Source organism: Notolabrus celidotus, chromosome 8, assembly GCF_009762535.1.
Source record: "Notolabrus celidotus isolate fNotCel1 chromosome 8, fNotCel1.pri, whole genome shotgun sequence".
In the NCBI taxonomy this organism is placed as follows: domain Eukaryota; kingdom Metazoa; phylum Chordata; class Actinopteri; order Labriformes; family Labridae; genus Notolabrus; species Notolabrus celidotus.
In genome coordinates this window covers 5,390,338-5,414,571 of record NC_048279.1, presented here as the reverse complement: position 1 = coordinate 5,414,571, position 24,234 = coordinate 5,390,338, and the positions used below count along the sequence as shown (strand labels likewise).

General features: G+C 40.9%; 1 protein-coding gene across 2 annotated transcripts in view; it reads left to right on the top strand.

Annotated features, from left to right (window-relative positions):
* The window catches only part of LOC117816988 (plastin-3-like), a 23,111-nt gene extending 2,093 nt beyond the window's left edge, over positions 1–21,018 (top strand). The window contains exons 1-16 of one of the 2 annotated variants that reach the window (XM_034689412.1): positions 5,432–5,649; positions 5,899–5,967; positions 8,074–8,225; positions 8,404–8,533; positions 8,657–8,789; positions 8,978–9,059; positions 10,736–10,901; positions 10,994–11,133; positions 12,726–12,821; positions 14,172–14,358; positions 14,443–14,521; positions 14,617–14,734; positions 17,410–17,543; positions 17,663–17,786; positions 18,057–18,181; positions 19,676–21,018. In XM_034689412.1, the coding sequence (XP_034545303.1) occupies positions 5,907–5,967; positions 8,074–8,225; positions 8,404–8,533; positions 8,657–8,789; positions 8,978–9,059; positions 10,736–10,901; positions 10,994–11,133; positions 12,726–12,821; positions 14,172–14,358; positions 14,443–14,521; positions 14,617–14,734; positions 17,410–17,543; positions 17,663–17,786; positions 18,057–18,181; positions 19,676–19,808 (1,860 nt within the window). In that variant the 5' untranslated portion in view covers positions 5,432–5,649; positions 5,899–5,906 and the 3' untranslated portion in view covers positions 19,809–21,018. Of the gene's footprint in view, positions 1–5,431; positions 5,650–5,898; positions 5,968–8,073; positions 8,226–8,403; positions 8,534–8,656; positions 8,790–8,977; positions 9,060–10,735; positions 10,902–10,993; positions 11,134–12,725; positions 12,822–14,171; positions 14,359–14,442; positions 14,522–14,616; positions 14,735–17,409; positions 17,544–17,662; positions 17,787–18,056; positions 18,182–19,675 lie in introns of those variants that run through there. The other variant, XM_034689413.1, reaches the window with a different exon arrangement.
* The last annotated feature ends 3,216 nt before the right edge of the window (positions 21,019–24,234 follow it).

Genomic DNA, 24,234 nt, shown 5'->3' with positions numbered 1-24,234 from the left:
TGCAAACACAATGCCCTCACACTATGATCTCCTGGAGATCAGCACTGGACGAATATCAGAGTCAACATTACATCACAGGCTGTGCTTGACCATGTGGCCCCTTTGTTTGCATATTGCTGCTAATGCATGGTGAATTTGTTTATATGCTAATGCTGTGTTAAGGTCATAGTACACTACACACTGTACTAACATCCAGAGTCACTGGATGCAGTCTGAAGGAGGTCTTCAGTCTCTTTAAGTTGGAGCTGATTGGATGAGTTCTTAAACCAGGTCTTTAATGGAGAAGTGGAAAAACAGCTACGAGACCATGTATATGATTTTGAAAACCAGACCTCTAAAGGTTTTGTCTCCGCCTGCTCAGCTGGGATTGATTATCTGTTGGGATAAAACATCAAGCTGTCATATCTTCATACATTAGAGCTCTCAGACAGCTCCCTCTCTCTCTGACTGAATCAAACACAGGCTCATCTTTTTGTCTCTTTTCACTGGGACTGTGTATCTAGGACAGAGTTTTCTATAACATTATCTGGTATGATGCATTAAGCTGTCTAGCTTATTTTTTTTTTTGCCTTTTACCACAAAAAGCATCGTCCAGAGCTCCGCCGCTAAGAGGATTTATTTGTTTTTGAAGAGATGTGAAATGGATAATATGTCCCCCTCCTTTCACTCATGTATTTGGTGGAATTTAAAAGACAGATTACCACAACTCACAAATATATTTTAAAGATACAGCCAATCATAAATTATCTTTAACAATTATTGAAAAAATGAGGTGCAGCCAGAAAGATGGAAGATGAACACATAAGCGGAGAGATAATGGACTCTTAACAGAGAAGTCTACAGAGGTGGGGGTCAGAAAACAAATCTTATGATGCATTCAAAGTCAGCTTTTTTCTTCAGCGTAATAAAGAACAGGTTAAAGTTGTTGATCAATTTCTTTTTTTTAGTATATAGTTAAAAAAAGCCACAATAAACGCCTCCAAATGGTGTGTATCTGTCTTTACAGGATGAAATAACACTTAAGGCCAACTTACATAAATCTATGAGACGTTATCTGGCGGCCTCCAGGCTGATGTGTTACTGAACAACATCAAGCTACGATCTACACTACCAGTCAAAAGTTTGGAAACACCTTCTCATTCAAGGGTTTGTATTTATTCTAATTATTTGACACACTGTAGATTAATACCAAAGACATCAAAACTAAAGTAGCCCCCTTTTTCCTTCATGACAGCTTTGCACACTCTTGGTATTCTCTCAGTCTGCTTCATGAAGTGGTCTCCTGGAATGGTTTCTAATTAACATGAGCCTTGTCAAGAGGTCATTTGTAGAATGACTTGCCTTCTTAATGTGTTTGAGACCATCAGTTGTGTTGTTCAGAGGTAGGGTTAGTACACAATGGATAGCCCTGTTTGACTACTGTTGTAATCCAGATTATGGTAAAACCAGATTATTTCATAGTTTTGATGTCTTCAGTATTAATCTACAATGTTGGAAATAATTAAAATAAATACAAACCATTGAATGAGAAGGTGTATCCAAACTTTTGACTGGTAGTGTATGTCCAGCTGAGTTACCTGAACTGTGCAGTTTAAAGTTGTAGTGTGGCTCCAGGCTGACTTCAGCATTTAATATTTAATACAGTATTATTGCACTTGCTATGCTAATGTTTCTCATGGACCAGGTTTAAAAAGATGTGAGCCAGACAATCTGACGAATATCTGTCTGTGCTGCTCTCAGAGGCTCAAGTTCTGAACATAAATCAATAAGCTGGAGGGTCATGAATCTGTTAGAATCAGGAGCAAAAATACTTCACATGACATTTTGAAAGGAGAGGTGATGCACAAGCAGCAACCTCCGGTCTCAAAATATGAAGCCCATGCAGAAGTGTCATAAACCACAGTTCATCGCGAATCCACTTGAGGCTGGCTGCAGAAACACAGGAAACCACATACACACCCATTCAAAGAAGAACTTTACAGCAGGAATAAACATGTTTACAGCCTGGTTCAAAAAACGGCTTGGGTCTACGTAGCTCATTTCTCTATCGGCACACACTGTACGGGGGGTTAACCGCGACAGTCCAGAAGATATTAAGATTACAAGTTTTTGCCCAAATAAGGACATGACTGACTTGACTGACAGGCAGGAACACTGTAGCTGTTAAAGAGGAGGCTCGAAGTCCCACCTCTTTACGTCACACTATGTTTGGTTGAGTTCAGCATTTCCAATATGGCTCCTGCTGACGATTGGCTTCAAACAGCGCTCAGAAACAGATGGGTGACGTCATGGATACTATGTCCATTATTTATACAGTCTGTGGTGGTGATACAGTATAATACTTAAACATTATAACTCCCTGTCTTTCTCAGTTCAGTGCAGGTTTGCTGCTGCTGGTAAGACCAGCTTGTAGTGACTAATTTCAGCCTTAAAGGTGACATATCACACTTTTTTCATCAATATATATTGGTCTAAGAGGTCCCCAAAACATGTCTTTAAAGTTTATGCTCAAAAAAACACTTTGAAATCCGATTTTGGCATGCCTGAAAAACCCTCTTCTTCAGTCCTCCTCAGAACACTCTGTTTTCCCTCTGACCACGCCCCCTCAGGAAGTGGATGTGCCTCGGCTCTCCAGCACGTTGATCTAATGTTTACATGTTGGCTGAATATACACGGCTGCTCAGAGATCACGTTACTTCAACCCTCTGAATCTGATCCAGAATCTGATCCTGACGGAGAGGCGCCTGCAGCAGGACCTTTCTGAAGGATTGGTCACAGATTTAGTGTTTCTTGTTGTTTTATTTATCAGTATGTAGACGTGTGTCTTGGTACACAGCTACGAACATGTAGCTATGTGGCTATGCTAACTAGCGCTAGCACTTATCCATGATAAATAAAAATCATCCACTAGATCTTCAAATCTGCAGACATGGGGAGTAAAACCGACCTTTGTGTTTATTAAGACAGCCTACAACTAGCATGCCTCCCTCCTAAGCTCCTTGTTAGCACACATTTGTGCAGGTAATGAAAAACGGAGGAGGGATTCAGTATTATTTTATACAGTCTATGGGCTGAACAAGCTCCGAGCTCTGACTCTGTGACAGACCGGATATTGTTGTTACGTAACAAAAACACGGAAGTCTGAAACGGCTCGTTTCACACACATTTACAGAAAGGTGGAGAAATCAAAACAGGGGCAGAATGGATTTTTTTCATTCTCAGGGGGTTTGTAGACATGCCAGGGAAACATATTTCAGGTAGAGAACCATTAAAAAGTCAATTTTGCATGATATGTCACCTTTAAATCTAGCCCTCTTGTTCTGCAGGCAGAGGAGCAGAAGCTCTGCTGGGTCTCTGTGTTGATCACATGACACAGGTGCTCTTTGGATAACCTCAGAGGCTTGATGTGAATGGATGGTTGCATGGGAAGAAATGTAACTCCAAAGCACACCGCAGGGTTAAAATACAATCAAAATGTGTCTCATTGACATGGCAAACATCTGACGTGTTGTGACCTACTCCGGTTTTCAAAGCTGTTGTCAGCAGGGGTTAGCACAAAAGTTAAGTGACCACCTGCAGGCCGATTGGTCAAAAACAAGGAAGTGATACTTCATCAAAACAAGGAAGAGGAGAGGAAGAAAAGGAGGTGGGAAGAGGGACAGGGAAATAGAGAAGAGGACACATTTAAACAAGTTGCAGATGAGGAGATTAGGTCAAACACAGGACTTCTAACCAGGAGATCACGTAACATGAGAAACCACATTTTACACTTTTCTTTCTATTTTTTAGCCTTTATAGGAGGGGACAGCTTCAGAGACACCTTCTTAATATGGTAATCAAAGTCTCCTTCTCTCTTTAACTTGTTTGAATGATATTTTTCACTTTTAATGCCTTCATACATAGAAAATAGGAGAGTGATAGAGCAGGAAACAGGGAGAGAGAGGGGCTGCAGGTTGGCATTGAACCCGGGCTGCCAGCTTTAGGACTATACCCTCAGAACATGGGGCGCACAACCACGAGACCAAACCAGCGCCCCAATCTCTTCTTCAACTGGACTGAACAGAGAAGCTGCCTCAGCCCAACCAATCAGGTAGCAGACACTGTCAGGTGGTCTCAGTATGGTAAGGATAACAGAATTTACCAAGCCAATCTCAACACAGGGGGCGAATAAACTGGACCTCTGTATGGAAAAGAAACAGGTCCAATCTCAATGTCCACACTCACTGACTTTGAGGCGTGTTCCTGCTAAGTCTGTGAGGGTTTAGGGCTGTCCCACTGTCAAATCGTCAAGTGTGTGAGGGATCTCTCTTAGACTTTTTGAGCCCTTAATACATTTTGTGGTTCAGCAGTCTGTTCAGTAAGAGCCTGGATCACATGGCAATCAGTCGTATCAGCTGGAGTCTGGAACGTCCACAGCAGGAGGACGTCTACGGCAGCTCAGAGGAACCTACGAGACAAGGTAGCTCAGGGACTCCAGAAAGGTCTATGGTTAGTAACTTTAATGGGACAGGTAGAGTTAAAGTAAGTGATGGGGGTGTTGGGGGGAAGGGGGTGAGATAGGATCCCAGTGTGTAAGTGTGCCAGTTCCCCCAGCAGTCTGACTGGTAGATGATTCCAAAGGAGAGGGACCTGATAACTGAAGGTTCTACCTCCCATACTACTTTCGGAGACTTTAGATATGATGAGCAGGCCTGCATGTTTAGAGCGTAGTGTTCTAGAGGGGTGATAGGACACTATGAGCTCTTTAAGATACGAAGGTGTCTGACCATTAAGAGCTTTGTAGGCAAGAAAAAGGATTTTGATTTATATTCTAGATTTTACATACAGTCTCTGATGTTTCTTGAGTAAACGTCATAAATCAACATTTCTGACATAATCCGAATTATTGGCCTCAAAAAGCACCAAGGAAGGAAATTAGTTCAATTTAAAAATGAATCCAAAAGATACTGACTTGACTCTTTACTCTGATTTCTGCAGCTCCAGTAGGTTCAGTGACAGTGACATTGAAGCACAACATGTCATATATTTGGTTGATCCTGTTATCCTCACCAAAGAGAAATGCTTTCATCATTTCCTGTCTTGTATCCTGTACCTCCCTTTTTAGCGTCTGTGGGTCAGACTCATCTGAAAAGCCTTCACGCTGCTTTTAAATGCAGCTTCTTGTCTCTGGAAAGGGACTGTGTAACACAAGACGGTCTTTAAGGGTCAACCTAATGACCACACACGTCTACAGTGACCTTTTCTTTATTTTCTTTACACATTACATTCAACACAAATCTACTTTTGTTGTTCAGAAGCTTTTTATGTCAAATGCACACAGCAGGGGCCCGGTCTTGTGCCTCTTGCTCTCTCTGTCTCTCTCCCAGGTCCAGCCTGCTACTGCAGGGTAGAGGAGAGCAATCAGTGAACAGTCTTCACCTGTGTTGATTAACTCCGGCACTGCTCAGCACCACACATCTCTCCCCGACAGCTGAACCCACACCATGCCCCTCCACCACCACAGACTGGTAGCATCACTCTGATTTTAGCTGCGTTGCACTCGCTGCAAGTGAAGTCCTCGATTGCTTTTAGGATTATATTTGAGATATTTCCACTGCAGGCCCCTCAGGTCATCAGATCTGAACCGGTCTGCCAAACTAGAAACCACAGGTGAGGGCTCTGTTGTTGTAGTTGTACCAAGATTTCAGAACAACCCTGAAGAAGGGTTTGAGAGTGGTGATCAGAGTTGATTTTCAGTGTTGGATGAGTTTTTGAGGGCTGTCAGGGTGCTTGGGGTTGTTGTTTTTGTCATTTGATGCAAAGCAAGTTGTAACCTGATTCAACTGATCAAGTGAGGTGTGTGTACAGCAGTGTCTAAACCCATCATTGTTCCTGTTTTGTTCCTGTTTTGTTTTGTAGTAACCAGAATGTCGTCTTCAACGTCTGCCGAGGAGATGGAGGAGATCAGGGAGGGCTTCGAGAAAGTGGGTGAGTACAAATCTGCAGAGACCCACCAGACCAGGATGAATGAACATCACGTGTGAAGTGCATCCAGGCAGCTGACCAACACATGGTGTGTGTGTGCTGGTGTGTGTGTGTGCGTGCTCCATATGACGGACAGATGCTTTTTATGACATTTATGAAAGGAATTGAAACCTTTGATATTTCAGCTGTGGCTCACATTAATGTCTCCTGCTGAGAGTGAGGTACACAGATGGATGCCGTACATCTGATTTTAAATGCACAGATACAGTTCACTCAGATGCAGTTTGCTCAGATACACTCTGTCTCTGTCCACAGAAAATGAATCCACCTCACCTGATGTTTTCATTCAGAGGTGTTTCAGGTGCTGGTGCAGGATGTTGTTATCTGAAGACAGATCTTTGTCCTCTGGCTTTAGTTTCATTGTTAACAGACAGACATGAGAGTGGTATCCTTCAACTCATCTGACTCTCAGCAACAAAGCAAACACATGTTTTAGCCCAACATACACTATATGTACAAAAGCCCACACCTGTTAATGATTGAATTCAGGTGATTCAGTCAGACCCCTTCTCTTCAGTGAAGACGATCAGCATACTGAGACATTTTAGACAATCCTCTGCTCCCACCTTTGTGCTCTGACCTCGACCCCATCCAGCACCTTTGGGATGAACTGGAAAGGAGATTGTGAGCCAGACCTTCTCGTCCAACATCAGAGCCTGACCTCATAAATGCTCTACAGAATGAACGGGCACAAAGAAACACTCCAACATCTGTGGAAAGACTACAAGAAGAGTGGAAGCTGTTAGAGCTGCACAAGGGGAACAACTTAATATATAGTATTTAAATACAATATCATCACAGCCCCTGTCGTTGTGATGTTCAGGCATCCCAAAACTTCTGTCCCTATAGTGTATTTGTGGGCTTCTGTGGTTCATGTTTATTAATTACTTGCTTTTGGTATTTTTCCTGTAACGGGGATATCTTGTAAAAAAAATGACAAACATTCTCCTCAGACTCGATCCAAACAGAGCAGGTCTAGACAGTACTCTATGTTCTATTATTAACAAAGACCCAACATCAAGACAGGATCAGATCCAGTCCCATCTTACAGACAGGACTCAGTCTGATCTCATCTTAATCCACCATGAGCAGAGCACTTTGCAGCATTTAGCAAGTTACAGTGGCAAGGACAAACTTCCTTTAACAGGCAGAAACCTCCAGCAGGACCAGACTCATGTTAGACACACATCTGCTGAGACCGTGTTGGAGAGAGGGATAGAGGGAGATGAGAGAGAGAGACGGATAGTAGTAGTATGAAAGAATTGTGAAACTTTTGAATGTCCTTCAGGATCAATAAAGTTTAATCTTATCTTGACTTGTAGAGAAACTCCAGACGACTTTAGACAAACATTTATTCTAACTATTAGTGAGTAAACTGACTTCAAGGTTTAAAATTAGTGTTTAGAAAAGCAAGGGATCTTACTGGAAGTCAATCAGAGATAGTATGGAACAAGTTTTAAAAACTAAGATTGATTTATGTTTTCAAGTATTGTATCTGGGGAAGATACCACCTCAACTTCTCGGCTTTTCCAGAGTGTACATGTTTAGAGTAATGCTGGTGGCCAGCAAAAAAGCCATAACGAAAAAAGTGTTTATGTCAGGATTCACCTGCATTAGTAGATTGGTTTAATGTACTGCATGACATTTTTGTAATGGAAAAACTAGCGTTTACTCTGAGGCTCAAAAGTGATGTTTTTGATAAATGTTGGAAAGGATGGATTGAGTTCATTAACCCACATAGAACGGATCTCAGGTAAAATCTACAGCTTTACTGTAACTCCCTGCTACACATGGACTGTTGTGTTTTCTTTGTTTGATGTAATTTTGTCTGTCCTCTTTGTCTTTGTTTTTCTTGTGGAAAAAAAGTGATAATTTGAGAATGTGCTGTATAAATCTATCTTGAACTTAAATAAAAAGAAAATTGAAAAAAAAAAAAGAAAAGCAAGGGATCAAGTGAATCCTGATGGTGAGCATCAATCAGAAGTTAAGAAATTCATTATCACTTCCTCACCCTCCTCTCTCCCTCTTGTCTCCTCTCCTCCTCTCTAGATGTGGATAATAACGGGTACATCACTGCCTCTGAACTGGGAAACCTGCTGTCCGAGGTGGGATATACGATGCCGGGATACCAGCTCAGACAACTCCTGGAGAAGCTGGACAAAAACAAAGACAGCAAAATCGACCTTCCGGAGTTCTCAGCTGTAGGTAACACTGACGACTGACTGACGGACTCGCAGCTATAATCAGTGTTTATGTAGCTGAACTAAACAACAGAGCTAACTTTAAAGGAGAGAGAGCTGATGAACTGAAAACACATGAAAAGAACGAGTCTCTTTGTTAATGTGACTTTAAGTTTTGTGCTCTGGTGTCTCCGCTCAGATTTTCCATGAACTGAAGGATGACCGCCTGGCTCAGGGCTTCAAGAAAGCTCTCAACAAGAAAGAAGGCATCGTAGCCATCGGGGGCACCAGCGAGATCTCGAGCGAAGGAACTCAACATTCAATCTCTGGTTAGTAACACTGATACCTCAAGCAGGGAATGATAGTGTGATAAAGTTTAAACCAGCTGTGACCATCAGACCAAGACGATGGCAGTGACAGACGGGTGTGATGTTGACTCGTCTGTGTTTCAGAGCAGGAGCGCTTTGCCTTCGCAAACTACATCAACTCCTCCCTGGAGAAGGATCCAGACTGTGAGAACATCGTGCCCATCGACCCCAACACGGACGCTTTGTTCAAAGCAGTGAAGGACGGCATCGTGCTTTGGTAAATGTTTGATAGATCTGACTCTTCAGCTTCACAGCAGAGTTCAAACATCATCCCACGCTTCATTTATATGTTTGTATCTTTCCAAAAAGTATCTTCTCTTTGTCTTCAGCTCTGTTTCCAGTCTTCCTCAAAGCCTTGAATCCGTTTGTTTTCTTAACATGATGTTATCTTCTGTGTCACTGCAGTAAACTCATCAACCTCTCCGTACCAGACACCATCGACGAGAGGACCATCAATAAAAAGAAGCTGACGCCGTTCACCATGCAGGTCAGGAAGTGTTGCTGAGATCACTGTTAGTCAGATTTCACATCAAAACTGAAACCATAGAAAATAAACTCATTAAATTACGTTCCAGTTTAATATGTGGCACTTCTAAAACAGGCACAAGATTAAGAACCAGTTTAACTGAACTCTTTTAATTTGTGAGTGAGTTCACTTTGGTGGAAAAGCTTGAGTCAGGGTTCTTACATCAGGTGTAAGTGTACGGCACTTGTGAGAAACATGTGGTGTCATGATCAGATGAGTGAGGGGACTCTCTGGTTTGGAGACTCACATTTGTTTGATGGACACAGAGGATCAACTCTCCCTTTGTGAGAAATTCAGAAAGTCAAACTAAACATCTCTGAGAGCTTTAACCCTTTGACACAGCTCGAAGAGTTATTGAGATGTTTCAATATAAACTGGTTTAACAATTTCAATTATGAAGCTTTGCTGGCTGAGTAACACAGAGAAAATATAACCAACAGATTCTAAAACCAGTTATTAATATCCAGATTTTTGTGAAAAAGGAAAAATGTGAGGCAACCCACAGCATTGATTTAGAATATGAACATTATATCAAATACATTAGACCCCTACATTAGCCTCTGTCATAAAAAAATAACAATATTAATAATCATAATATTAATAACAATGATGATAATAATAATTATTATAACAATAGCAGTTATAGTAACATCAATAACAATAATTATTATAATAAAAACAATAATGAAAAAAAAATGAAATAACAATAATAATTCTAATAATACTACTACTAACAGTAATAATACTACAAATAATCATATTATTAACCATGATATAAATAATAACAAATATTATTAATAATAATGAAATAAAAATAGTTGTACTAATAATACCACTTCTATGAATAATGATACTAGAAACAATTATTTATGAATAGAAATAGTTACCAAAACAATAATAATAATTATTATAATAACAATAATTCCAATAATTATTATAATAACGACCATAATGAATATAATAGTAGTAATAATAATAATAATAATAATAATAATAATAATAATAATAATAATAATAATAAACTAACAATTGTAATACTAATAATAATTCTAATTTATGATGATTATTTATTTCTATTACACTTTTTAAAAATACAATATACATAGGGCTTTGCCCAAAACAACAACACAGGAATTATTAAAAATAAATAGATATAAATAAAGGAAGTTATGGAGTATATATATTTGTGTGATGGAGAGGAGCAAATAAAACCATCAGGGATAAAACAGTTCCCAGGTTGAATATCACGTTATATCAGGATAATAGTACTAAAATGATTGATATCAGAGTCTGTTCTTAAAAATGTATTTTTAGAGGAGATGTACCAAACAAAACTGGGCCAGTATTATTTGCTCTGGCAGGCTGTGTCACACTCCAGGTGCTCTATAGAAGACACACTCACCTTTTGTCTTCAGTCTGGACTGCAGGACAAACAGAAGGACCTTGTCAGAGGACCTCAAACTGCGAGGCTGCTTGTGAAAGTTAAAAGTTGCCCTTTAGTGCCTCAAAACCTGAATTCACAGGGAACTAACTCACTAAGCTGTAAAACTTTCTCAAACTCAATAGTTTGTCAGTTTGAAAGTTGTTTTTATGTCTTGTTTTTTAACCTACGAATCCGACTTTCTTGCCCCTGACAGGAGAATCTGAACCTGGCTCTGAACTCAGCCTCGGCTATCGGCTGCCAAGTCGTCAATATCGGCGCTCAAGATCTGAAGGAGGGGAAACCTCACCTGGTGCTCGGCCTCCTCTGGCAGATCATCAAAATAGGACTGTTTGCAGACATAGAGCTGAGCCGCAATGAAGGTCTGAACACACACAGTCAGACTCAGTTTGTATTTATTCATCCCTCCATCGTCTCTTATGAATCCGAGCCCTGCTTGTGTTTGTGTGTGCAGCCATCGCAGCGTTGTTGGAGGAAGGAGAGAGTCTGGAGGAGCTGATGAAGCTCAGTCCTGAGGAGCTGCTGCTGCGCTGGGCAAACTTCCACCTGAAGAAAGTTGGCATGTCCATTTCAAACTTCTCTGGAGACATTAAGGTGAGAGAGTGTCTGACTTCAGTCTCAGAGTCTGTCTCTGTAAAACAATCACTCACTGACTTCAGTCTCTAAGTCTGTCTCTGTAAAACAATCACTCACTGACTTCAGTCTCTGAGTCTGTCTCTGTAAAACCATCACTCACTGACTTCAGTCTCTGAGTCTGTCTCTGTAAAACCATCACTCACTGACTTCAGTCTCTGAGTCCGTCTCTTTAAAACCATCACTCACTGACTTCAGTCTCTGAGTCTGTCTCTGTAAAACCATCTCTCACTGACTTCAGTCTCTGATTCTGTCTCTGTAAAACCATCTCTCACTGACTTCAGTCTCTAAGTCTGTCTCTGTAAAACCATCACTCACTGACTTCAGTCTCTGAGTCTGTCTCTGTCAAACCATCACTCACTGACTTCAGTCTCTGAGTCTGTCTCTGTAAAACCATCACTCACTGACTTCAGTCTCTGAGTCTGTCTCTGTAAAACCATCTCTCACTGACTTCAGTCTCTGAGTCCGTCTCTGTAAAACCATCACTCACTGACTTCAGTCTCTGAGACTGTCTGTAAAACCATCACTCACTGACTTCAGTCTCTGATTCTGTCTCTGTAAAACCATCTCTCACTGACTTCAGTCTCTAAGTCTGTCTCTGTAAAACCATCACTCACTGACTTCAGTCTCTGAGTCTGTCTCTGTCAAACCATCACTCACTGACTTCAGTCTCTGAGTCTGTCTCTGTAAAACCATCACTCACTGACTTCAGTCTCTGAGTCTGTCTCTGTAAAACCATCACTCACTGACTTCAGTCTCTGAGTCCGTCTCTGTAAAACCATCACTCACTGACTTCAGTCTCTGAGACTGTCTGTAAAACCATCACTCACTGACTTCAGTCTCTGAGTCTGTCTCTGTCAAACCATCACTCACTGACTTCAGTCTCTGAGTCTGTCTCTGTCAAACCATCACTCACTGACTTCAGTCTCTGAGTCTGTCTCTGTAAAACCATCACTCACTGACTTCAGTCTCTGAGTCCGTCTCTGTAAAACCATCACTCACTGACTTCAGTCTCTGAGACTGTCTGTAAAACCATCACTCACTGACTTCAGTCTCTGAGTCTGTCTCTGTAAAACCATCACTCACTGACTTCAGTCTCTGAGTCTGTCTCTGTAAAACCATCACTCACTGACTTCAGTCTCTGAGTCTGTCTCTGTAAAACCATCACTCACTGACTTCAGTCTCTGAGTCTGTCTCTGTAAAACCATCACTCACTGACTTCAGTCTCTGAGTCTGTCTCTGTAAAACCATCACTCACTGACTTCAGTCTCTGATTCTGTCTCTGTAAAACCATCACTCACTGACTTCAGTCTCTGAGTCTGTCTCTGTAAAACCATCGCTCACTGACTTCAGTCTCTGAGTCTGTCTCTGTAAAACCATCACTCACTGACTTCAGTCTCTGAGTCTCTGTCAGAGAGCTGAGCTTGTGTTTGACATGAATTCTGAACTAAATATTTGAAACATGATGTAAAAACTTAAAATCAACCCATGGGAGAGTCAACATGTTGGACGAGGAGTAGATATCAGTGTTGTTGTGTTTTTCCTCTGTGCAGGACTCCAAGGCGTACTTCCACCTGCTCGAGCAGATCGCACCTGACGGCAGCAAAGAGGATGCTCCACGGGTCGAGGTGGACATGACCGGACTTTATGTACGTTTTCATTTCATGTCTTTTCATTTTAGTCTAATTCACTTAAATTATTCCTCCTGTCTTCCATTTTTATTTTCTATTCAAATATAAAACTACCCTCATCATAAGACGACTCCCTGCCTGTTTAGAAAACGACTTCATGAAGATTAAATCTTGTATTTATAAAGAAAGCAATTTAAATGTGCTTTGATGACAAACAAACACTTTGAATTTCTTTCAAACAGTCAGATTTAAATAGAATAAAACGTCATTGAGTACTTATTACTCTTTTAATTCCATATAAATAAAATAACCTGCAGTCTGTTGAATGGATGTCAGGTTTGTTAATCACATTCAGGAGACACCTTGTTTATCAGAAACATACACACACACACTTTTGTGTGACTCTGGTCGTTGTGTCTCTCTGTCCTTCATCCTCCTGGCTCCTTCGCAGCGAGTCACAGCCGGCCTCATCACTAAACCCTGAGTGTAAAACAACCCCAAAGGGATTCTCTATTTCTGTTCAGTCATTTAACGCCTGAATCCAGTGCGAGGGATTTGAAGTGTCAGAACAGATCACTGCGCCCATGATCGATCACGATTAGAACACAGATATGACTGTGCAGACATTTTTAGAATCTTGTATTGATGTAATTACTCAGTTTTTATATATTAATTCACATATTTTATGTGTTTTTAAAATAAACCATGCTCATAATTTCGTTCAGCTTGATCTGATCTCTGATGTGTCCGTGGAGTGACAATAAAAGGAACAGATGACTGCTGGAGGAAGAGCTTTCTTTATTGTTTTAAAAAAATAAATATTCACAGTGAGTGATGTATCTGACTTTGAAAAGAAAGCAGGGTTTGACTTTTTGTTAGAACAAGCTAACTTATGATGTTCAGGACAAGATCAGATCAGTGATAGGCGAACATCTTTGCCTTCAGGAGCCAAACTCAATCTGAAAACCTCACCTGGTGCCTGTCTCCTATGGCAGATTCTTCCTCACAGCAGCTTTAGATTTATATTTAACCCTCAGTGAATCAGCTGTTAGTCCCCCTGCTGCCAAAAGTGTTAAACACACTCAATCATCACGTAAACACACGGGTATGTCAGTGAAACTTAGCAGCAGTTACTTTGTTTTCTGAATAATCACAGACTTATTGTTGACAAATCCTCGTGAAACTTTGACAATCATGTGGATTTCTTTCTTTGTAAAGCTGATTATAGTCTGAATAAAGTCTGGATCTGTAGTGGCACATGTGTTTTGAATACAACACAGAGTACTGTTCTCCATAAAGGATATCCAGTGGTCCAGGTGGCAGAGCTCTTTCCTCTGAATCTGAGTTTCTTGTTTTGTTTGTCTCCAGGAGCAAGATCTCACAAAGAGAGCAGAGTGCATGCTCAAACAGGCCGACCGCCTCGGCTGCCGCCAGTTTGTCACAGCGACCGACGTGGTGTGTGGAAACTCAAAGCTCAACATGGCCTTTGTAGCCACACTCTTCAACAAACACCCGGCCCTCACCAAACCAGAGAACCAGGACTGGAACCTAGAAAGTAAGCACAAAAGAGAACTCCTCTGTTAGATAATCTGTGTCTCTCTGAAGCTTAACGTCACCGTCTTTCTCTCCCTCTTTGAAGGTGAGACCAGAGAGGAGAGGACTTTCAGGAACTGGATGAACTCTCTGGGAGTGAGTCCGTTTGTGCATCACATCTACGGGTCAGTGTCTCTCGCCTGCTGTGGTTATCATCGTAACGACACATCATGGATGACTCTCTGTTTGAACTTGTGTGTGTGTGTTGTTGTTGTTGCAGTGATCTGATGGATGCCATGGTTATTCTCCAGCTCTATGAGAGGATTAAGGTTCCAGTGGACTGGGACAGCAGAGTCAACCACCCTCCGTTCAAGGCGGTCGTAGGACATTTGAAAAAGGTAGAAGAAATTAAAACAAATATGTTAAAACCTAAAAAAAAGAAGTTATATCTTCTACCAGCATTTCCACTAACCATTACCAGGGGTTAGGCATAAAGTCCACTGACTATTACCAAGGGTTATGGTGAGGCATAAGGTCTGAGCGGTTAGGGTTAGGGTTTGGGTGAAGTCAGTTATTCTATAATAATGGATTCATGTAATTTAATTAAAGCTGCTGTGAGGAACTTTTGTTTTGTATCGATTCTGGCGCCCCCTTGTGGACAAAGTGATTCCTCTTATCTCTTGTCCTTTACATGCAAAGTAGTGTTTTCAATAAAGCCTCATCCTGTTGTCTTTAACAGTCAACATTATCAGGGAATGAGATTATTTTCCATGAAAACAGTCAAATAAAGGCTTTTTCTGAAGCGAGATGTCCATCATGTGGTCTGACACCTACCCCCTCAGGGCGGTTTCAGGCATTAAACATTACAACAGAGAAGGTATCAGTGTTGCTGCTGATGGACTTGTTTGCTATTGAAGGTTATAAAGAGGCATCAGTATCATTTTCAGTCTGTTTCTCAGCCATTTCAAAACTCCCTACAGGGCCTTTAAAGTAAAGATGCATTTTAAATTCACACTGCGTGTTAGCAGGTTTTTGCATTATGCAACAAAGTCACATTTACTCTGGCTAGATAAGGGTCCGTCCAGTTTACATGAGGGCTGATATCATCAGTGTCACGTTGAGTTCCACCACAAAGATGGAGGACCCAAGATGCAGACGGCTCACAGATTTATTTAACAAAAAATAATCTAAAGGAAACACAAGGAGGCTTACTCAATGTGTTCATGGACAAATCTCCAAAATGTCCAGCACAAGATCCCATAAACAGAAGAAGGGGAGCACGAGGAGGAACGACAGGGACTCAATGAACTGACACAGAGAGAAGGGGAACACAGACACTAATGCTGCATTCATGTGCTGTCGGAAACATCGGAAAAATGAGTGTCTGAGTTGGAAAATGAACACCTACTCTAGTTGGAACAACATCTTGTAAACTCTGGCAAGTTGGGTGAACTCATCGACTAGACATCATATTCATCATCAACATTGCGGGCGAACAACGTTTTGTGAATGTCAGGACATTTTTTATTAATTCACATATTCCACATCAACTCTTTGCTCAAATCTACTTTGTAATTTGTTATCATCATTAGTTGTGGTTCCCGTAGAGTGACCTCGACTTGTTAGAAAAGTTATTTATTAACATTAGTGTGGTGTTTAACCCTTAATAATAAGTCAGGAGCGTTAGTTAAAGCAAGATAAATATTTTGAAGTTAGATTTGGGGTTTTCTTGACAGCTGAAGAGAGACAGGACATGTGGGGAGCAGAGAGTAAGGGAAGACGCACAGCAAATGGTTGAGGCCGGGAGTTGAACCTGTGATCGCTTAGACAAGGACTATGGCTGTTTCCGAAATCGCCTACTATACTAGCAGTACGTACTGATATGTCCAAAATTCAGTATGTAGTAAGTAGTATGTGAACAAGAGCAAAATCTGCAGTATGCCAAAACTCCCCGGATGTCTACTGATTTGGGAAAATTTCTCAGTATGCATCGGACCAGTCTGCCTCACGTACTGGTTCCCACAATGCACAGCGCTCGTTCTGCTTTTTCTTTTTCCTCATTTCTTGACGGGAGGAAATCCGTTTTTGGGTGCTGTGAAAGTTATCAAATTACATATAAACCACTTCCTAACTTTTTAAATCATAAATGGATGCTAAATAAGCATTTTATTTATCGGCTTCGCCGTTGTTTACTTCCGCTTTCCGAAACCGGAAATCCAGCGAAGTCTGGCTCAGCATGCTGCATGACATATCGGACAGAACAGTCATACTACAGACTAAATTCAAACGCACTATGTAGTAGGCAATACCTACTGCCTACTACATTAGTAAGTAGTATGTAGCAGGCCGTTTCGGAAACAGCCTATATCTTCTGCATATGGGGCATGCGCTTAGACCACTTGGCCAATGGCGCCCCCTACATTTAAATATCTATCAGCATCCCACATCGAATAAACGGTCAGAAAGCACGTGAATGGAGTTGGAAGAATGACTTCTCAACTCAGAAACTGGGACCAGCCGAGGAGCACATGAACGCAGCATTAACACACACAGGGTGATCAACACAGGTGTGACTCAAGAACAGGTGAAACTAATGAGAGTAATCACACAGGAGGGAAACACACAAGAGCAGGAAGTAACACTAAACCAGACACACAGGGAGCAAGAACTACAAAATAAAACAGGAAGTGACTCAGAAACACAAATTAAACAGAAGCAGCTCATGACAATCAGGCTCTTATGGACCCATCAACACAGATTAGTACAGGTGTGATCTCTTAAAGAACAATATGAACTCCTGATCAGATCATGGAAGGAAACTGTGATAGATACGTGTTATCATAGTAGTCCAGCAGAGCTCACTCAGACTCCACAGTTTAAAGCACACAGCACAGGGACCAGTGTTTCAGTATGTCTACTGTACTACATGCTAACTCCTCCGTGTGTGTGTGTGTGTGTGTGTGTGTGTGTGTGTGTGTGTGTGTGTGTGTGTGTGTGTGTGTGTGTGTGTGTGTGTGTGTGTGTGTGTGTGTGTGTGTGTGTGTGTGTGTGTGTGTGTGTGTGTTCACCACAGATAGAAAACTGTAACTATGCTGTGGAGCTGGGGAAGGACAAGGCTGGTTTTTCGCTGGTGGGAATCGCTGGACAGGACCTTTATGACGGAAATGCAACCCTGACTCTGGCCCTGGTGTGGCAGCTGATGAGGAGGTGACTGAGGCCTGAATACTGAGACAACACTTTGCTGGGTTTGAAGTGATGGATTAGAATATGACATATAGATATAGTAGTGTTTTATTATTGAACCTGGTGGTATGATCCCTCTGCAGGTACACGTTAAACGTTCTTGAGGACCTTGGAGAAGGAGAAGTTGCAGGAGATGAGCTGATCATTACGTGGGTCAACAAGACTCTGAGTGAGGCTGGAAAGAGCTCCTCCATCAGAAGCTTTAAGGTTAGTCTTACCATCGTGAGGATGAGTTTAATGTCTCCACACAACCATCCTGTTTTGTATGACTCTCTCACTGGAGAGCTGTGATGTTATTCTTTGTTGTAGTAACTCTTAAGGAAACACTGTCGGTGAAATAAACCTCCTGTCTCTCTGACTGTGCACTAAAAAGTGATTTCAGTAACGTTTGATAGTCACTCCTGTCTCAGCGTTGTACTGGGAGTTTCTCCTGGTTGTGAGTTCATGTGTTGAGTTTGTGTGACTCTCTCTGCTCAGGATAAATCCATCGGCACCAGTCTCCCCGTCCTCGACCTGATCGACGCCATTCAGCCGAAGAGTGTGAACTTTGACCTCGTCAAAAAAGACGAGCTGTCAGACGAAGACAAACTCGACAATGCCAAGTAATCATCAACTCTTTCTTCCTTTCTTTCTTCTATCCTTCCTTCACTTCTTTCTGTCTCTGTCCTCCCTAACCCTTTTCCCTCCATTTTGTTGTTTCTTTCCTTTACTTCTTTCTTTCTTTCTTTCTTTCTTTCTTTCTTTCTTTCTTTCTTTCTTTCTTTCTTTCTTTCTTTCTTTCTTTCTTTCTTTCTTTCTTTCTTTCTTTCTTTCTTTCTTTCTTTCTTTCTTTCTTTCTTTCTTTCTTTCTTTCTTTCCTTTTTTGTTTCTTTCCTTCCTTCACTTCTTTCTGTCTCTGTCCTCCTAAACCCATTTGTCCTCAATTTGTTTGTTTGTTTCTTTCCTTTCACCCCTCCTCCCTTTCTATCTTTCTTTCCTTTCCTATTTTGTTTCTTTCCCTCCTTAATGTATTTCTTTCTTTTCTTACTTCCCATCCTTTCTCTTTCTTTCCTTCACTTGTTTTTTGTTTGTTTCTTTCCATCCTTCCCTACTTAATGTTCTTCCCTTTCTCTGCTTTTTTTTGTCTTACTTCTTTCTTTTCTTTCCTTGTTTCTTCATTCTTTTGTTTCTTTCCATCTCTCATGCGTTTTTTTCTTCCCTTCTTTTTGTTTTGTTCTTTCCTTAAGCTTCTTTGTTTCTTTTTTCCTTCTTTCTTTCTTCTTCCTTCAATGCTTCCTTTTTCCCTTAATTTATTTTTCCTCTGTCCTTCACCTTTTTCTTTGTTTCTGTTTTTTCCCTCATGTCTTTCTTTCTTTCTTTCTTTCTTTTATTCACTTGTTTTTTCGTTTGTTGTTTCTTACCGTCATTTCTACCCTTTTCTTTGTTCTGTCTTTCCTTTTGCTTCTTTCATTCTTTCTTTCATTCACTAGTTTCTTTGGTTCGTTTTGTCCTTCCTATGTTTTTTCCTCCCTTTGTTCCTTCCTTCCTTCCTTTCCTTCTGTATCGGTAATTCTTCCTCCGGTGTAGTGCAGCAGTGTTTATGTATATGTTGTTTTCAGCTGGTGTGTGTGAGACGGGTTTGTTTCTTGAGCATGATTATTCTGTTTTGTAGAGAAAGTATAATTTAAAGACAATCTTCAGTCATGTCCTCATTGAGTCTCAGGTTGATGGAGTTACTTCTGTAAATGACATTTTATGTTAACACACAGGATAACTTTCATGAGTGACAGTGTGTGTATATTTGATGTTATTAGAGCCTGACTCTTTCATCGCTCAGCCACATATCAGCCCTGTAGAGTAACCACTAAATATTAAACTTCATCCTCTCACAGTCATCATCAGTATTGACCTCATAAATCACTTGATGTTTGGTTTGTTAGATTCTTAGTAGCTGCAGATGTTGCTTTTAAAGTCTCCGTTGTTTGATAATAACACAGTTAGTGTTAAAGAGTGTCAGACAGAAGTGAACACATGTTGAGCCTGAACGCATCACTAAAAGTACAATCAGCTGTAACACACTCTCATGGAGATCCTAACTGTGACCCTCTCCTCGTCAGGTACGCCATCTCCATGGCGAGGAAGATCGGGACTAAGGTCTACGCTCTGCCTGAGGACCTGGTGGAGATCAACCAAAAAATGGTGATGACCGTCTTCGCCTGCCTGATGGGCCGAGGCATGAAGAGGACTTAGAGGAGATGAACGCTTGATGAGACGTGAGGAGAGTGAACGTGGCTGTACAATCCTGCAGTTTGGAGCGTCACTTTAATGCATCTTTAATATCAACACGAGCAATAGTGCAGAGAGGTCCAGATGATTAGACAGTTTGAAGTCTATGTGGTATCATTCAGGTTGAAACTAATCAGTGACAGTTTATCATCATGCTTACAGAAAGTCCAGGGTCTGCCCAGAGCTCAAACTCCACACAGAGCCTAAGATGAAGATGTTTTTAATCTGTGCTCAGATATCAGATATTACTAAAGTCATCCCTCTCATCACCCCCCATATGACATCTTTAACATCTTCTCAGACTCCCATGTTTCCTGCCTCATCATGTGTCTGCTGTATCTTCCAGGGTGCCAGGTGGTCTGCTGTGTGAGCATTGATTTCTCTTATGCAAACCGTCTTTATTTAAAACCTTCAGGCCTTTTTTTATACGTGACCAAAGCTGTGTTCCATCAGAGGCACTTTGAGGCTTCCTACTTGAAACTGTTAACCTGAAAACTTTATTTTCTCAACGTTTATAATCAGTCAGTGTAAAGGCAGAGAGGCGTTTACAGGAGGTGATTGTTATCAGGTAGATGTAAGGTGTTTTTGTTTGTTATTGTTTTGGGTTATCTTTAAGGGCTTTACAAGGAACTATGCCTTAAACTGATGTCGTCCATCAGTCTGAGCCTTCAATAATGTCATCATTTTATAATAATTCTGATGCTTTTTTAACCCTCTGATGTTTTCATGCTGATATCAATTAACATCAATCACTACTTTGTTATAGATGTATATTTGTGCATTAGTTGATCCTACATTTGTGGTTTCATTTAAAAGCTCAAATTAGGACGTGTATACACTGAAAACCCAAACCCTATCCTTGGACTTTTCTTAACTATCATACACATCTGTGGTGTTAAATACTTCAATAGCTCAGACTGTCATGTTTTAGCTCCTACAGCGATCGTAGACCTCCTTATGTGATTTTAAAACACGTCCTCAAAAACACCCTAAAGTGATCTTCGGTCATTTTAACATTACTCTGTTGAACTCCTCGTCTTCACGCAGCGTCTCTCGGTTCAGCACTTTGGAACGACACTGTGGGCTAAATGTTGTTTGATGTGGAAGCCATACATCCAAACGTCATGTGTACAGTCACATCAATAATGTCTAATAAAATAATTTTTCATCTGTTTGATTTCTCTTTCTTTGTTTTCTCTCTCCTGTATGAAACCTGAGGCGTCACAGGAAGTTCATCAGTTTTTTCAGACTTTAGGACTGAAACTAATCTTTGAGTCATAAATTAGATATTAAAATAATAATAATAATAATCGATAAGACTTGTATGGAGCTTTTCTCTGCACTCAAAGACTCTTAACATGAAAAGGGAACAATAAAATGAATAAATGATCAGAGGTGGGGAGGGAGTAGAGGTCAGGTGCTGTAGGCTTTAAAGGGGTAAGTTTTGAGTTCATCTTTAAATGAGTGTTTGGAGGGAGGGAGCTTCAGAGAGGAAACAATCACATGTGATTGATTTATGAAATTAATTTAAAATTTAAAATGATAAACAAATGTTTGCTAGCTAAAGAAAACAGTCAATTAATTTCTCTTTATGTGATGATTTTAAAAATTAAACTGCATTTAATTTGACTTTTTTATCACTTCTCCGTTAGTTAGTACAATTTAATTTGATTTAATACTCCATCTCAGGGTTGCTTCAGAAGATATGACTCAGGTGGTTTTGAATCCGCCAACTATGCTGGTAGTACGTACTGATTGGGCCAATATTCAGTATGTAGTACGTGAACAAGAGCAAAATCTGGAGTATGCCAAAACTCCTCGGATGTCTACTGATTCTGGAAAATGTCTCAGTATGCATCGGACCAGTCTGCCTCGTGTTCTGTTTCCCACAATGCACAGCGCTAACATTATGCTTCTTCTTTCTTTCTGTATATGATGGGGAACTCAGTTTTTAGGTGCTGTGATAATTATTAAATTCCATATAAACCACTTCTTAACTTTTTAAATTATAAGTGATGTTAAAGAAGCAGTTTCTCTATCAGCTTGGTCTTTGTTTACTTCTGCTTTCTGAAACCAGAAATCCATTGAAGCCTGACCCAGCATCCTGCAGACCAGATCCAACAGAGCAGTCAGGCTGTTTGTGAAACCGCCTGCTACATACTACTTACTAATGTAGGAGGCAGTAGGTATTGCCTACTACATACTGCTTTTGAATTTAGTCTGTAGTATGACTGTTCTGTTTGATCTGTGTTGCAGGATGCTGGGTCAGACGTCACTGGATTTCCGGTTTCAGAAAGCGGAAGTAAACAACGGCGAAGCCGATAGAGAAACTGCTTCTTTAACATCCCTTATGATTTAAAACGTTAGGAAGTGGTTTATATGTAATTTTATAACTTCCACAGCACCCAAAACAGAATTTCTCCCATCAAGGAAGAAGGAAAAAGAAAAGGCGGACCGAGCGCTGTGCATTGTGGGAACCAGTACGTGAGGCAGACTGGGCCGATGCATACTGGGAAATTTCCCGAATCAGTAGACGTCCGGGGAGTTTTGGCATACTGCAGATTTTGCTCTTGTTCACATACTGCTTACTACATACTGAATTTTGGCCAAATCAGTACGTACTGCTAGTATAGTAGGCGGTTTCAGAAACAGACACAGTATGCAGTAGGCAGTACCTACTGAACTGCCAGCTCCACACTCAAGCACAGTAGGTGGCAGTAATGCACCTACAAACCGAGTAGTGCTTTGCATTGTGGGAAGCACTATGCACTTAGCTAGACTGTTCTCCACTGTTGTCTCCAGTGGCAGATCATGTCGTCCAGCTACAATTGACTCGCACCGTCCTGCTCTACTCTGGGAATCTGTGTTCAGCTCTTGAGTGACCCAGCACTTGGTACTTTGGTCAATATTGTGGTGTTAGTTGTTGATGATGATAATGGAAAGTCTTAAATGGTTTGGTTGCTTCATTGTAGATGTTTTTTAATTTACAAAAAAAATAAAATCCTTACTTACTTTTGTGCATTGCCTTTACACTGCTTGGCAGTACCTGCACCCAAAGTGACTTGAAGCACTTTGTTACTCTTACTGATCTTGTTTCCTCTTGTCTAGATCTTTGCTTGTGTTGTTCTTGTTCTCGTATGTACGTCACTTTGGATAAAAGCGTCTGCTAAATGACATTGTAACATTGTAACATTGTAAACAGTACGTGAGGGAGACTGGTCCACTGCATACTGAGAGATTGGCCCAGTCTCAATGTCCTCCCTGAGCCATGAGCCCTGAACCCTGAGCTCTTCTTGACTTAATTGGTGTCACCTGGAATGTGATTGAAGGCAGGAGGCTGTAAGGGCTCAAACTGATGACTGGGAATGAGGCAGCACTTTGAGACTTCTCACGTAACCTGCATGACATCATGTAGCTCACCTTAGCAGTGTTAGGAATGTTTAATGCACAATTTTTACTTTCCTCAAATTCAAGGCGCTTAAGGGACGACTGACTGTCATGTGATCTAGACTCTTCCCGTACAGACTGCTTAACCACAACATTTAAACTATATAAATAGACTAATTAACTACAAATAAAGATTATACTGTTTATACACATATGTGTGAAGATAAATAGCTTAAGGCTGTTTTCTATATTTATACCTACAGGCAGACTTTTTTTCCTGTAAATTTCATTGCAACTTTCATGCTTCTTTTTTACTGTCACACTTTTTTTATTTCCATGTTACAGCAATTTGTTCACTCTTCCATGCTCGGGAATCCCTTGTTTCACGCCACAATGCTATGAACTCTGGGTAATTCCCTTACGGTAAGTCTGCAAAAATGCCCACTTACGGAAAGGGGGCACAAAGGGCTCAAAAGGTCTGAGAGAGATCCCTCACACACTTGAAGATTTGACAGTGGGACAGATTTAAGCCTTCATGGACTTGGTGGGAACGTGCCTAATAAGTCAGTGAGTGCTTGCGGGTAGACATTGAGATTGGGCCAATGTCCTGAATCAGTACGACATCCAGGTAGTTTTGGCATACTGCTGATTTTGCTCTTGTTTACATACTACATACTGCATTAAGGCCAAATCAGTACGTAGTGCTAGTATAGTAGGAAGTTTAGAAAACAGCCAGAGATGAAATACGCACACTGAGCAACGAGTAAGAAGACACAGGTGAGAACAACAAGGCACTGGTGTGGACAATCACAAAGGAGGGAAAACACAGGAAGTAAAACTGAATCCGACACACAGGGAGCAATTACTACAAAATAAAACAGGAAACAGGATAGACAAGAAACACACAAGGATCATTAAGAAACACAAGGATGACGACACAAGAGGAGGTACAAAGAGACACACGGATCTAAGAAAGATTACAACAAAGAAAATACAACACACA